The sequence below is a fragment of the Ricinus communis genome, chromosome 8 (assembly GCF_019578655.1).
Source record: "Ricinus communis isolate WT05 ecotype wild-type chromosome 8, ASM1957865v1, whole genome shotgun sequence".
Taxonomy (NCBI): domain Eukaryota; kingdom Viridiplantae; phylum Streptophyta; class Magnoliopsida; order Malpighiales; family Euphorbiaceae; genus Ricinus; species Ricinus communis.
Genome location: NC_063263.1, coordinates 20,348,368 through 20,361,003, shown reverse-complemented (window position 1 = coordinate 20,361,003; position 12,636 = coordinate 20,348,368). Strand labels below are relative to the sequence as shown.

General features: G+C 33.6%; 1 protein-coding gene across 8 annotated transcripts in view; it reads left to right on the top strand.

Moving 5' to 3' along the window:
* LOC8280375 (DNA topoisomerase 3-alpha) overlaps window positions 1-12,636 on the top strand; it is a 26,673-nt gene extending 14,037 nt beyond the window's left edge. For 2 of the 8 annotated variants that reach the window (XM_048377904.1, XM_048377902.1), the window contains 11 exons: window positions 1,367-1,401; window positions 2,914-3,043; window positions 4,230-4,282; window positions 4,356-4,455; window positions 6,858-6,896; window positions 7,553-7,631; window positions 8,153-8,224; window positions 9,373-9,444; window positions 10,787-10,951; window positions 11,759-11,879; window positions 12,037-12,636. In XM_048377904.1, coding sequence (XP_048233861.1) covers window positions 1,367-1,401; window positions 2,914-3,043; window positions 4,230-4,282; window positions 4,356-4,455; window positions 6,858-6,896; window positions 7,553-7,631; window positions 8,153-8,224; window positions 9,373-9,444; window positions 10,787-10,951; window positions 11,759-11,879; window positions 12,037-12,274 — 1,104 coding nt within the window. In that variant the 3' untranslated portion in view covers window positions 12,275-12,636. Of the gene's footprint in view, window positions 1-1,366; window positions 1,402-2,913; window positions 3,044-4,229; window positions 4,283-4,355; window positions 4,456-6,857; window positions 6,897-7,552; window positions 7,632-8,152; window positions 8,225-9,372; window positions 9,445-10,786; window positions 10,952-11,758; window positions 11,880-12,036 lie in introns of those variants that run through there. The other 6 variants (XM_015724325.3, XM_048377906.1, XM_048377907.1 and 3 more) reach the window with 6 other exon arrangements.

Below are 12,636 nucleotides of genomic sequence, written 5' to 3'. Positions count from 1 at the left end.
CCCGTCGTATGGCATAAAAAGGTCAGCTTGAGGCTGAGAGATTGCAAAGAGGTAGTTATCCTCCTCCTCTTGCCGGGAAAGTGCATCGGCAGCCCGGTTGAGTCTCCTTGCCATGTACTCCACCCTGAAATCAAAACCCATCAGTTTACTAATCCAATGCTACGACTCGGTGATATTTAAATAGATATAGGTATTTAATGGGCAGTGATACCTTGACATTTACAATAACTCTTATATTATGTTACGCTTTATTTTAGAAGCTATTGATTCGTTGTCAATATTTAAGTGCATATAACTCTTTTTTTCTACAATTTTATATGAGAAAGGAAACATACTATAGCTAAAGAAAGATGAATGCAAGGTGGAGAGTCAAACGGTCAACTGAAGTTAGTTGTTATTGGCTGAAATCTGGAATTATTAGCAGTTGTCAAATCTGATCTCAGAGAGAAAAATAAAGAAAAGGGAACGAGATTTATACATCACACTTAAAAGTCCTTAGGCATCATACTGCCAAGGTCCCATAGGCCAAACAAGGGTCGGATTGCATAACAATTTGAAGAAACATTAAAAGGGCTTACCTGATGCACAAAGTGCTCCCAGCTAGTGTGGGGGTAGGGGGAGGATGGCTGCATAGTACATAGCCTTCCCCTTGCATTTCTGCAAAGAGAATGTTTTAATGCCTTGAACCCTTGACCTACTGTCACATAAGCTATAACTTTACTAGTTGTGCCAACTTGCCAAGGCTTGTCCTAACTCGAAGAAACAATACCGCTGGAGTTTTTATTAAACAAATGAAACTAAATTGTAAAGCATCACAGTTATGTGATTCCTATATAATAATTGAACTAGCATAAACTTTTAAGGATCTGCTTTTACCGACTTGCATTTGGTTTTACATATCCATTTTTTTTAAATTTTTTTTCCCTAGTTGCTTTTTGGAATTTGATTTTTGGTAGAAGCAGAGTAAATCATGCTTTTATAAGCACCAAAAAGCAAAAATAGTAAAAAATAGATGTATTAAAAATTCAAATTTCAAAAGCTGGGTGACCTACAGTAATGGTAAATTGGTCCTAAGACATTAGACTCTTAAAAGTAGTCCTAAAAAACTATCGATTTGGGTTTTCTAAGAAAAGTAGAGTTAATAATGTCAAATAGGAATATAACATGATTACGTAGACGCCGCAAAAACTCCCTTATATCCTAAAGTTGTAATAATTGGAGCATAAACTTCTTTTTCTAACACTGGTGGAGAATAATCTCATATTGGTTTTCTATTGCTTATTAATTGTTCTTCCATAAGAAATTTATGTCTCAGCTTCTTACTTCATAATTTCTTTTCTTAATATTCTGATTGACATAATTTCAGGGTGAGGCTCTAGTTATGGGATATGATGATATGGGGTAAGTAATTCATTTCATTTATGAGTTTGGACTCTTCTTTTAATATTGGCCTCATATGAATATGCAACTTCAGTTTCTAATTAACTGCTTACCATTCTTGTTGGATTTGGATATTATTTTTTTCTTCTAGGTGACATATATAGCATGCTATTTATCCAGTGAATAGTCAAGTTGATGCAAACAAAGAAAAGCTCAAGAAATACAAAGTTAAAAAAATCAAGAATTTTATAACCACTATGGTTTAGATGTAGTATAAGATTTAGTTGGGATATTTTAGATTACTCTCTATATTGACTATTTAATACTCAAGTTTTTGTAACATCCCGATCTGCTGGAACAACAGTTCAGAATTCTTTAGGAGTCTTTAATTTATTATCGAATTTTATTCTAAATCCTTGTTTGTTTATTATTTTTCCTTGTTTTACTTAATAGTTCAAAATCCTTTAACGGTTGGGGTTATTTTTTAAGGGTCTAAAGTCCTTAGGTTTTAGTATTATATAGACCTATAAATACCTAGGCTTGTAATAGTGTTTTCTTTTCTTTCTTTTCTTCCCCAGATTTCACATTTCAATAAAATAAATTCTCCTGCAAATATTTTGCTGTAGAATTGTGTGATTTGGTTCTCTCCTTATGGGTCTCCTATGGAACCTAGCCTTGAGGATTTCTAAATGTGACTCTTAGAAGTTCTTCTTATTTTTTCTATGTTCTTTCTCCCTACAACAGATAGGAATTTTCAGTTTAAAACCTCCTATTGTTCCACAAGTTAAAGATAGAGCAGCTTACTATATCTTCTACATCATAAGTGGAGTTAGTGATATTTGTTGGATGATAAACTATTTTTGGTCCTACTTAAAGCAGCAGCTTGTGCTTATGATTCTGCCTTGAACTTGTTTGTTGCATGTCGTGGTCACCATCTAGACTTGGAGAACTTATGCTTAGCACTTACAGTATAACTAGCTTTGCAGTAGGCAATGGCTCTTTGGAAGAAAACATGGATATCTATGTCTATGATTCACTGGAAAATTTTTGATTTGTGATTATATCCACTGCTTGTACTATGTGCACACAAATAATTTCTGATGCAGAAGCATGTAAGGCCTTCTAAGATATGTTATACATATGTTATGTGGAAGGATTTGTTCTAGAGTGCTGCGAGGATAGTATAGTCACGGTTCTGTATATGATTTTGGTAGTTATTACTTATAACAATGGCTGAAAACAGAAGGTATCATTTTTAACCTTTTCGCACAGGGGGTTGGGGGAGTGAGTGAAAACCCATAATGGTATAATAAACATATAACATGATTCATGGTTGCCAAATGTTGAAAGTGTGCTCTGCACATGCTATGTTGAGAAACTTGGAGAAAAAGAAAGTTTATTAGGTGGGAATAGGGAGGTACAAAAACTATATATGATTGAGTTTAAGATGATTGAGGATCTGATATACTAATGGCAAATGCCCCTCCAACTTAAGGTAAAGTTTGTATTGACAAGTTGAGTTTGTCTATTCAGGTATGAACTCTGGAAACCAAATCTTAGATCAATGATGGAGTATGACATGAAAGAAGTTAGCATGGGCCATAAAAGTAAAGCTGAAGTTTTGGAAACTTGCTTGCAGCAGATGAAAACTTGCTTCTTAGATGTAAGTTTCATGAATCAGATGTAAGTTTCATGAATCATTTCTAGAATGATGAGAGTAGGAATTGAGTTTTGATGATAATTTTTGGTTTTGCTTTTGATTAATGAGAGTACATGACAAAATAGATAGGAAAGGAAATAATAGGCTTAATTGCCAAATAAATCCTGTACTTTGAACTTGTTTTCAAATTTAGCACATAGTTTTCAATTTTTTCAATTTTTTAGGAACATACTTTACTATTAATTTCAACTTTAGCATCTAGGGAATTATTAACCAAAATTTGTTAATTTTGTTATAATTCTAGCAATAATAATAAAAAAAAAAGAGTTGAGTTAACATTAGAGTTGTTGAGTCATTCCATAACATAAAACGATGTTCTTTAAGTAAACAAATAGATGATCTAACAATAGATATTCTTCTATTATATTTTACTCATTTTTATTAGGTTCAGATGAAGATCTAACAATCTAACTTCTTATCCATCTCTTACTTCTTCTTTTTTCTTTATCGTTTATGGCAACGGTTAAAAGCACTTCAAGCCTTAGAATTTTAAGATTTCAAACAAAAATGATAAGAGAAATTTTCTCTGAAGTTTCTAGTAATAAATTACCAACTCTAATTTTGGTTCAATTTCTTTTTTCTATCGTTGTAATGGTAATCATGTCAGCAAATTTTGGTTGATAATTTCATCGGAGGTTAAAATTGAAATCAATATTAAAGTATAGTGCTAATATTGAAAAATAAAAATGAAAGCCGTGTGCTAGATTTGATAACAAGTGCAAAAGTACATGATTTATTTGCTAATTAAGCCGAATAATAAATGAGGTCGATCTCTTTTTTGTAATTTTTATTTTTCAAAACTAGTAACAATTTTGTAGTTTTATTAAGTTTGTCAAAATTAAAAAACTGATAAAACATAATTTTTTTTCTTTCATCTAGTCAGAAATTTAGATATCATCTTATCATTAAAAGTGCTGAATTGGTTAAAAATAATATATTCTTTTTGTGAATTGATGTTTAAACAAAATAAAACCTTAAGCACTCAATTGCATGTTTTCCATATAGGTTTTCTAACTGTATTTAGCCAAATCATTGCTGTTTTGCTACTGGATAGAAAAAAATGCTGTTTTTGCTTCTGTTGCATACGTGGCCAATATCAACTTTGCAAGCTAACTCACACTACTTGCAGGCAAGGATAAATAAAGTAAAACTTTTAGAAGCCATGGCTGTTTTCTTTGAGAGGTGGGTTTTACTTACTATTGTGACAGATGACATTTTTCATTATCATGTTATGCATCTTTTTGCTTCTTATCAGATCTGATAGATCTAGTGGAAATGACAATCATGCAACTGTGGACATTGTTCGGCAATGTGGACTTTGCCGAGAAACAAACATGGTGCTAAGACGAAACCGGGTAATAATTTGTTAATTTCACTATTTACATTGCTAAGAAAATTGTCATTTCAAATTCCTTGTGTTTATAAGTATTTCCTGCCAATCATATTAGAGGATTCTTATTTGTTCGGTGACTTGAGTTTTTCCTCTTTTCTGAAATTGAACTATTAAGTTCCTTCTAGGTCGACTTTAGTTTTTCTTTAGGTTGCTTGTACTTCCACTCATAACACTACTAGTTGGGGCCTTTCTTATTGACAATGGTGATTATTGAAAAAGTAAACTTATTTTAAATCTCTGCAATAAGTAATACAGTTGTTAATATTTATGCACACTATAATTCATACGAGTATGCCTTTATTATTCTCTTCTTCCTTGCTTCTATTGATCATGCGTTTTCCTTTTTTGTTGTATGATATGCGTGCTTCTAATGATGCAACCCAAAATGTACGGAGTGGAGAAAAAGGATCCATATAGGAAATCCCAATTAGTTTGGAATTATGGCTCAGTTGTGTTGAATTTGTACTAATGATTTATTTTTCTATATGATAGGCAAGTGATCTTACTGGCGGTATGCAAGGGATTTATAGATTAGAGGATAGGCTAACTTTTAAGCTTAGTTAAAAGGAAAAGATAATACCTTTAAGGAAAAGAAATGTGCCTGGAAAAGTAGCATTCCCCAATTTGGATAAGGCACAGAGACACTTTTTGAGAGCTGTTGAATGTCTCCAATATAGTTAAGAGAAGAGAGCTGGGCAATTTGATATTGCCTTTTTAGCTGGAGTATTCAATGACAGAAAGGATGAAGAGATTCTTTTAAACTTGCATGTCTTTATCTTTTTCCTGCTTCATTTTGTTGGATGGAGAGAGATTCATGCATTTTCCAAAAGGAGGGTACTAGCTTTCCATCTAGATTTTTACCATCTTGTAGCCACCTGATGTGGCACCCACTATTTTGTTCTTGTGAGCCCTCTCAGTTTTCAATAATAAAGCATAATACACTCTTTTCAATAATTAAGCATCTTCAACTCTTTCCAATAATAAGCATAACCTGAAGTAATGGAACTTTTAACCACTATATAACTTACACTAATATGTGGTTCCATACTGAATAAAATGAAGATATTCCGATAATTCCCTCATCTTGTTGCCATGATCAATCCTGCCACAAGCAATGATGATATATCAACAGACTAGAAATTCCTTAATCTATTTACTGTTATTGATTGCACATTTCAAATCAATTGGAATTCATCGAACAACTCTTGAAATAGTATGGGTTTACAGATACTCGCATTATCACTCATTTACACCTCCATTTGTAATCTTTTGTATGTAGAGGACAGACTTCAAATAACAAAGATTGATACAAACAGTTAGATGATTATTTTGCCTCCTTTCCAAGGTTCAACGTAATCTTTAATTTTTTGGTCCTTTTGTTTGTCTCTCTCTCTATATATGTCTCTCTTTCTTTTTTATTTCTATCTTCTTTATTAATTTGGAAAGCTGAAATTTAATGCAGTTTGCTCTCATTTATAGGATGATAATTGTAGCACTAATACTAGATAACGGAAACTCTCTATGATGGTCTGATCATGCATGATACAGATTTTAAAGTCTTTAGCCACAATATATAATGATCAGTTTGAGGTGATAGCTACAAGGAGGCATTGTAGAATTGGAAGTATTTTCTATTGGGCCTTGGAACAGAAAATACAAAATTACCTATTGCTTTTGCGGGTAATTTATTGTGTAGATCTTAGTGGGCATTCAAAATTTAAGTGCTGATAATTTTCTTATTAATAATCTCCTATGTATTTCAATATTCAGTAATCTTTATTTGTGTGGCTCGTTGAGAATTGGGCATAATTTTTGTGGTTCCTGCATAATTGCGTTCCAAACATAGGTTAAACGTCTGAAATAATCCCAGGGTTAATTTTTTTAATTTTTTTTACCCCTTTTAGTCACCTGAAAACGAACCCCAGATGTAAAGAGTTAGAAGAAAAAATATGGTCCCTAAGTATATATATGTACACGGCTCTTAAAATAAAGGCTTTCTTTAAGTCCGAGCTAGATGGTGGCCCATACAAATGCTTGGCCCATACATAGAATAGAAGGCATTTATGTTAGTTGAAATTATGTGAGCTACTTAGGCCGTGCTTATCTTCAAAACCAAAGCTGTCAGGAATAGCTTTGCTGAGTTTTATTTATAAAAGGAAGCAGTTTTTACTTAAAATGCGTGCTGCAGGTACATTCCAAATATAAATACACCCACAAACAAACCCACATATAATTGTTGATGTCAATATGTTTTAGGTGTACTATATTTTTGTTGTTTCTTCCTATGTTTTAATTGATTTGGCAGTTTATAGAAGTTTCTTTGACATGCTGTGTTTAATTGTGACCTTTTTTCTCATATAACAGGACGGCAATTTCATGGTTGGATGCATGGGATATCCACAGGTTGGCTTACAATTTGTTAAACCCGTAATTTTGTACAATTAGCTTTTTAGGATGGCATCTTTTGCAATTATTTTGAAATAATCCTTGCGCTATACGAAGCCTATTATATGAGATAGTTGACGTAGCTTTTCTTGTCCTAGCATTGATGAGTTGTCCTGCAAATTGTGTTACTGTGTCTTGCAATATTGGGACTGAATCACTATTTTAATAGTGTTAACTCCATTTAATTTCCTTTTCATCCATCGAGTGTTTATCAATTGTCCATATGAAGACTAGTTCTTCTTTCATTTTTGATTGGACATGGTAAGTACTAAGTAGTCATTGGCTCTGCCTCTGCCCCTGTGATATGATAGTTGATGAGCATCGTTGTTCCTTGAATCAGTGAACTTTGATGTGTCCCCAAGTATAAGACTTCTATTTAATAACACTTTAAAGATTGAAAAGCCAAGATTGGAAGCTAAAATATGCTCCTAGAGAAATTTGAGTGTTACCTGCAAGCTTCTTGTATGACTTTTTAAGTTTTACTTCTATGGTTTTTAAATTAGTGATTTTTGTTGTGACACTAAGTTTTATTTTGTTATTTGTGCAACAACAATTGTTTTGTGGATATGTATGTGGCCTCAGTCATTATTTTGAACGATGGTTTACCTTTTCAGTGTAGGAATGCTATATGGCTTCCTGGACCTATAATAGAAGCTACTGTAACCACCAGTGTTTGCAACTACTGCACTCCAGGTTTCCACTGATAATACTTAACTGCATAATTCATTGGTTGCTTTAATGTTAGTTTTGCATCATGCTTCACTTACAGTTCTTCGTAGTTGAATGTGGGTGAACACCTATTTTAAACGGTGTTTCTAAATTCATAATATCTGCAATCTTTAAATCTTCATGTGTACGTGACAGTGACTAAATTGTTGAAATGTGTGCAATTCTAAATAACATTTTCATTTATATGTGAAAATAACATAATCGTAGGATCTTATTATGATGCATTTCCATAAATTTAATACCATGAAAATTTTTGACATACAAAGAACCTATGAAAAATTCTCTAATAAACATACCATGACACACCATACTTTAACTTGGTATTCAATGTCTTAAGCACAGGTTTTTTCACATCAATCGTTCATGCAATGTAAATGTACTCAGATTATCTAATGTTATATTTTTCTTTCTTATTGATGATGTGTATTTTTGCTTTCTTGCTTGAAAATCTTGATTGTTCTTCAATGATACAACTTTTTATTTAGGTCCTGTTTACTTGATTCAATTTAAGTTTCGGCAGCTTGAAATACCACCAGGCTTCAGTGTCAACCATTTAGGTAAGCGCAGAGCCATGAAACTATACACTTTCATAAACATTAATCATTTGTAAACTCTGCTGCATGAATAAATGATTATATGTTACTTATTATTTAGCTCTATGAAGCACAACATGGACACGGGACACGGGATTTTGTAAAAAAATGAGGCATGGATATGGCGGGGACAAGACAATATATATATATATATATATATATATCTACATATCTATATATATATATATATATATATATAGATAGATAGATTGATAGATAGATAGATAGATAAGAAATGATAAATATTATGATGCAAATTTATATAAATAAGTCAAACATTTTCAATCTCTTCTTCTTCACCCATTTCATTTACAAACAATAATAACTCAAACTCTAGTTCATTGAGTGATATATTAGCAATCTCAAAAATCTCCGCACCATCTGGTGACTCAATCTCAAACAAGCTGTAGAAAAGATTTTGAGGTGGAAAAAAGTGAGGAACACATTGAAGAGATAGAGAGGTAGAGAGAGATTTCTTTTTGTTGAAATAAGTGTGAGACATAGAGATTAAGTGTGGCTATCGTTTGTTTTTTAAAGACCTATGTTCCATATTCTTATAATTTGATTTATTAATTTATAAGTTAATTTTATAAAATGCCCCACGTTTTTCAAGTTTGTCACAAAGTCTTGCAAAGTTTATTACTTTCCGGTCCCCAGCGTGTCTCCACCTGAACAAAAAAAAGAAAAGAAAAGCAAAGGACACTTCTTTTGGCGTGTCCCATACCTGTCCCCATAGTGTCCAATGCATATGGCAACCCCCGGGGAGTGTTGGTGCTTCATAGCTTTATCTCTGTATGTCATTTTAAGATTTCAGACCAGAATTGGATTTCAGTTCTAGCTCCAAATTATATGATAGTCTTTTATTGTTAAATGCACAAATATGAGGGAAACCTTTTTGGTGTTTGTTTAGCATTGAGTTTAAAAAGGCTTTTCTGGGAAGACATCCTTATGAGTGAATGCAAATAGTACCAAATTGCTTGTTGGCTATTTTGGTATTTCTATAACCAAAATATGTCATTTTATCTTCAAGTCAGTTTAATTTCTATTACTTATTATATATCAGACAATTTAGTTTGCATTTGTAGCCAATTTAGTTTTCACATGATGATCAGGTTGCATTGGTGGCTGTGATGATACTCTAAGACAGTTAACAGATATATGTGGAACTGGTTCCCGTGTACAAGGTCTGCATATCTGCTTATTATGAACATAGTTTTGCTAATTTGAAAGAATATATAATTTTTTGTCGTCTTTTTTATTATTGTTCTTGGTATCCGAAGAAATTAACAGAATTGAAAAATAAATGCAACTGAAAACAATGATGTACATGCATATAGGTAGTTGACAAAAGCTAGGCTAGCAAAGGTCTGAACATAATTTGTTATACAGGACAATCTACTGACTCTTGCTTTGGTGGTGGGAAAAACTTGAATAGCCTATGGACTATAAGGTTTATACGTAGAGAGGATCTTGGATCTGTAAGTTGATCTGGGAATGGATTGAAAAATAAATGCAACTGAAAACAATGACGTACATGCATATAGGTAGTTGACAAAAGCTAGGCTAGCAAAGGTCTGAACATAATTTGTTATACAGGACAATCTACTGACTCTTGCTTTGGTGGTGGGAAAAACTTGAATAGCCTATGGACTATAAGGTTTATATGTAGAGAAGATCTTGGGTCTGTAAGTTGATATGGGATTGGATATAAGCATGTTTTGTAGAAAAGTAATAGCTGCCTGGTGGCTAAAATATCAAGATTTGGCTGCAGTCAGAATATTGGAGGCAGCAAATTAAGACTAAAAAGTTGGATTTATAATCTAATTCTAACTAGGGAAATGTAAACCAAATCTAATTAGGATAGAATTAACCAAATCTGATTAGGATAGAATTTAAACTTAGTGACAATAGAGTTCTGAAGTAGCTAATATTAAATTTCCTAAATAACTTAAGAGAAAACACTTAATTCCATAATTAAGAATTTAATTACTAATTTTTCATATTCTTAATCTGCATCACAATTGCAATCACCTTGCTGACATGGTTGGAGTAGCTCTAACCACAGTCTGCAACGACCATAAAGTAACCCTTTTCCTTGTTTAATTTTCTCCCTTATCCAAGAAAAGTAGAGGTCCAAGACTTGAATTCCTAAATCTGAATGTTCTCATGGTCTTTGTACTATGTTACAGCCAGAGAGAGGAAATATCCATGTTCCTTGCTTTCACAATGCGTGGTGGTTTTTGTTTTCTCCATCTCACAGTTGCATGTAAAACGTGAGAAGTCTGCTATGGTTTGAGCAGGCCCATATGTGGGATTCGCATCTTCTTTTGGGTCTCTGTTACACGTGTCATTTCGGGACTTAATGAATTTGATTCTTGTTTTTTAGTCTATGTTATGCAATAGCTCTATTTGTTACTTTGTAGAAAAAAGTACCTCTACGATGTTGGTGGTTTCATTAAACTGTTTGTTTGTGATCTTTCCTCTTCTCATCCCAAAGCATTGGTTGCATTTCAATATTTTCTGCAGCAAGGGCTCGAGCACCCAATACAACACCTAGCAACTCTCAACAAAGTAACACTAGGTTTGCTACTTGCGTTCACTGTCATCAAACAGGACATGCTTCAATTGATTGCCCTTTGCAACTTTCAGGTTCTAGGCGTGTTCAGTCCCGCGGAACAAATGAACAGATGGGTACTACTGTGAACTCTAATTTCAAATAATTATATAAGTATTCTTAAGAAGACATTTGGGGATATATGTGGGTCCATATATGCTAATAGATGCTAAATCATTGTATCACATATCATATTGTGGGATAAATAAATAGCTCGGTGACATGGGAGTTACTCTTGACATTTGTTGAAGAGAATTTTAATATTCTGTTGAACAGTTGGACATGAATGATTTAATTTCAAGGTCTTTCCCTTTTCCTTTCTGTGTGTGTGCTTGTGAAATTGTTGTTTTTCAAAGTTTCATATATATTGAGGATTGTTTCACAATTGCATGATCCATAATCAACACGAATATTTCCATAGCAGATTAAGTGTTTCTTGCATTGTGTATGACTGTAGGTTAGGGGGGAAAGCTATTCAAAGGCTTTATGGATTCTGCTACTGTTGGGATTGCTTTCCTCTCCTCCTATCCCTGTTTCCACACATTCTTCTCTCTTAGTTTGAAGAACCCTATCACCTAAACAAAAATTAAACCAAGATGATATTATACTATGTTGAAGACTTTTTTTTTGAAAGTGTGAACCCTCTGCATTCTTTAGTTTTGATGACTGATTTTGGATCAAGGGGGGGTTAATGCCCATTTTTCTTGTCACCTCATTTAGGGTACTTTTTAGCGACACCAATTGACTTCCATGCAAAGCACTAAAAATATGGGAATGAAAAATATGAGAAGTATATGATTTCTATCATCAGGAAAAAATATTTTGTGTTTATGTAGCAAGTTTTAGCCTAATGGTTCCATTATCATTGCGCTCTTATGATGCAGGGGAATCTTCAGTTACATGTGGGACGTGTGGAACGCCATGTGCTCTGCGTACAGCTAATACTGCAAATAACAGGGGCAGAAAGTTCTATTCATGTCCATCACAATCATGCAACTTCTTTATGTATGTAAATTTAAGTCTAGATCGTGGAATTTGTAATGTCATGTATAGTCATTGTATAAATTCTATCCACATGGAATATTTTCTCCACTATTTTCTTTCGTAGCAATATTAACAAATAAAACAAAGCCAATCTGATTCCTGATATTTTGTGATGCAGATGGGAGGATAACTTGGACAATAGCGCTGACGGAAGAAATGCTCCTCGTTCAAATATTAGTAATTCAGCATCTAATCCTAGCAGGAGGGGTGGCCGCGGCAGAGGCGCACGGAGTGGAGGGCGCGGTGCTGACGTGACTTTTGTATCAGCCACTGGTGATCCCATATCTGGGAGAAGATGTTTTGTGTGTGGTGATCCATTGCACTTTGCAAATGCCTGCCCGAGTCGTGGCTCTTGATGCTGTCTCAGATGTTGAACACTTGAAAGATGCATATGAAGAACAGCTGCTATGCCCTTTTCAGCCGCTTCTTGATGTTATTATTCTTGAAATTAATGTATGTAAAAGGGAAAGTTCTGTTCTGCATGTAAGTTTTGATTCACATCAGCCACAAAAACATAACAGGTCTTCCATTGGTTTTGTCTTGCAAGCCAGTGATTGTATCGCCCCAGGCTGGTGAAGGCATGGAAGATCATCAGCTATTCTGTCACTATCTCCTAGAGTTTCAATGCATAGAATCCATTTTGTAACTTATTTGAAAATGATTGTATTACTGTTCTTTTCTGGATCAATTGTTATAACAGTTTCTGATGCCAGTGCCA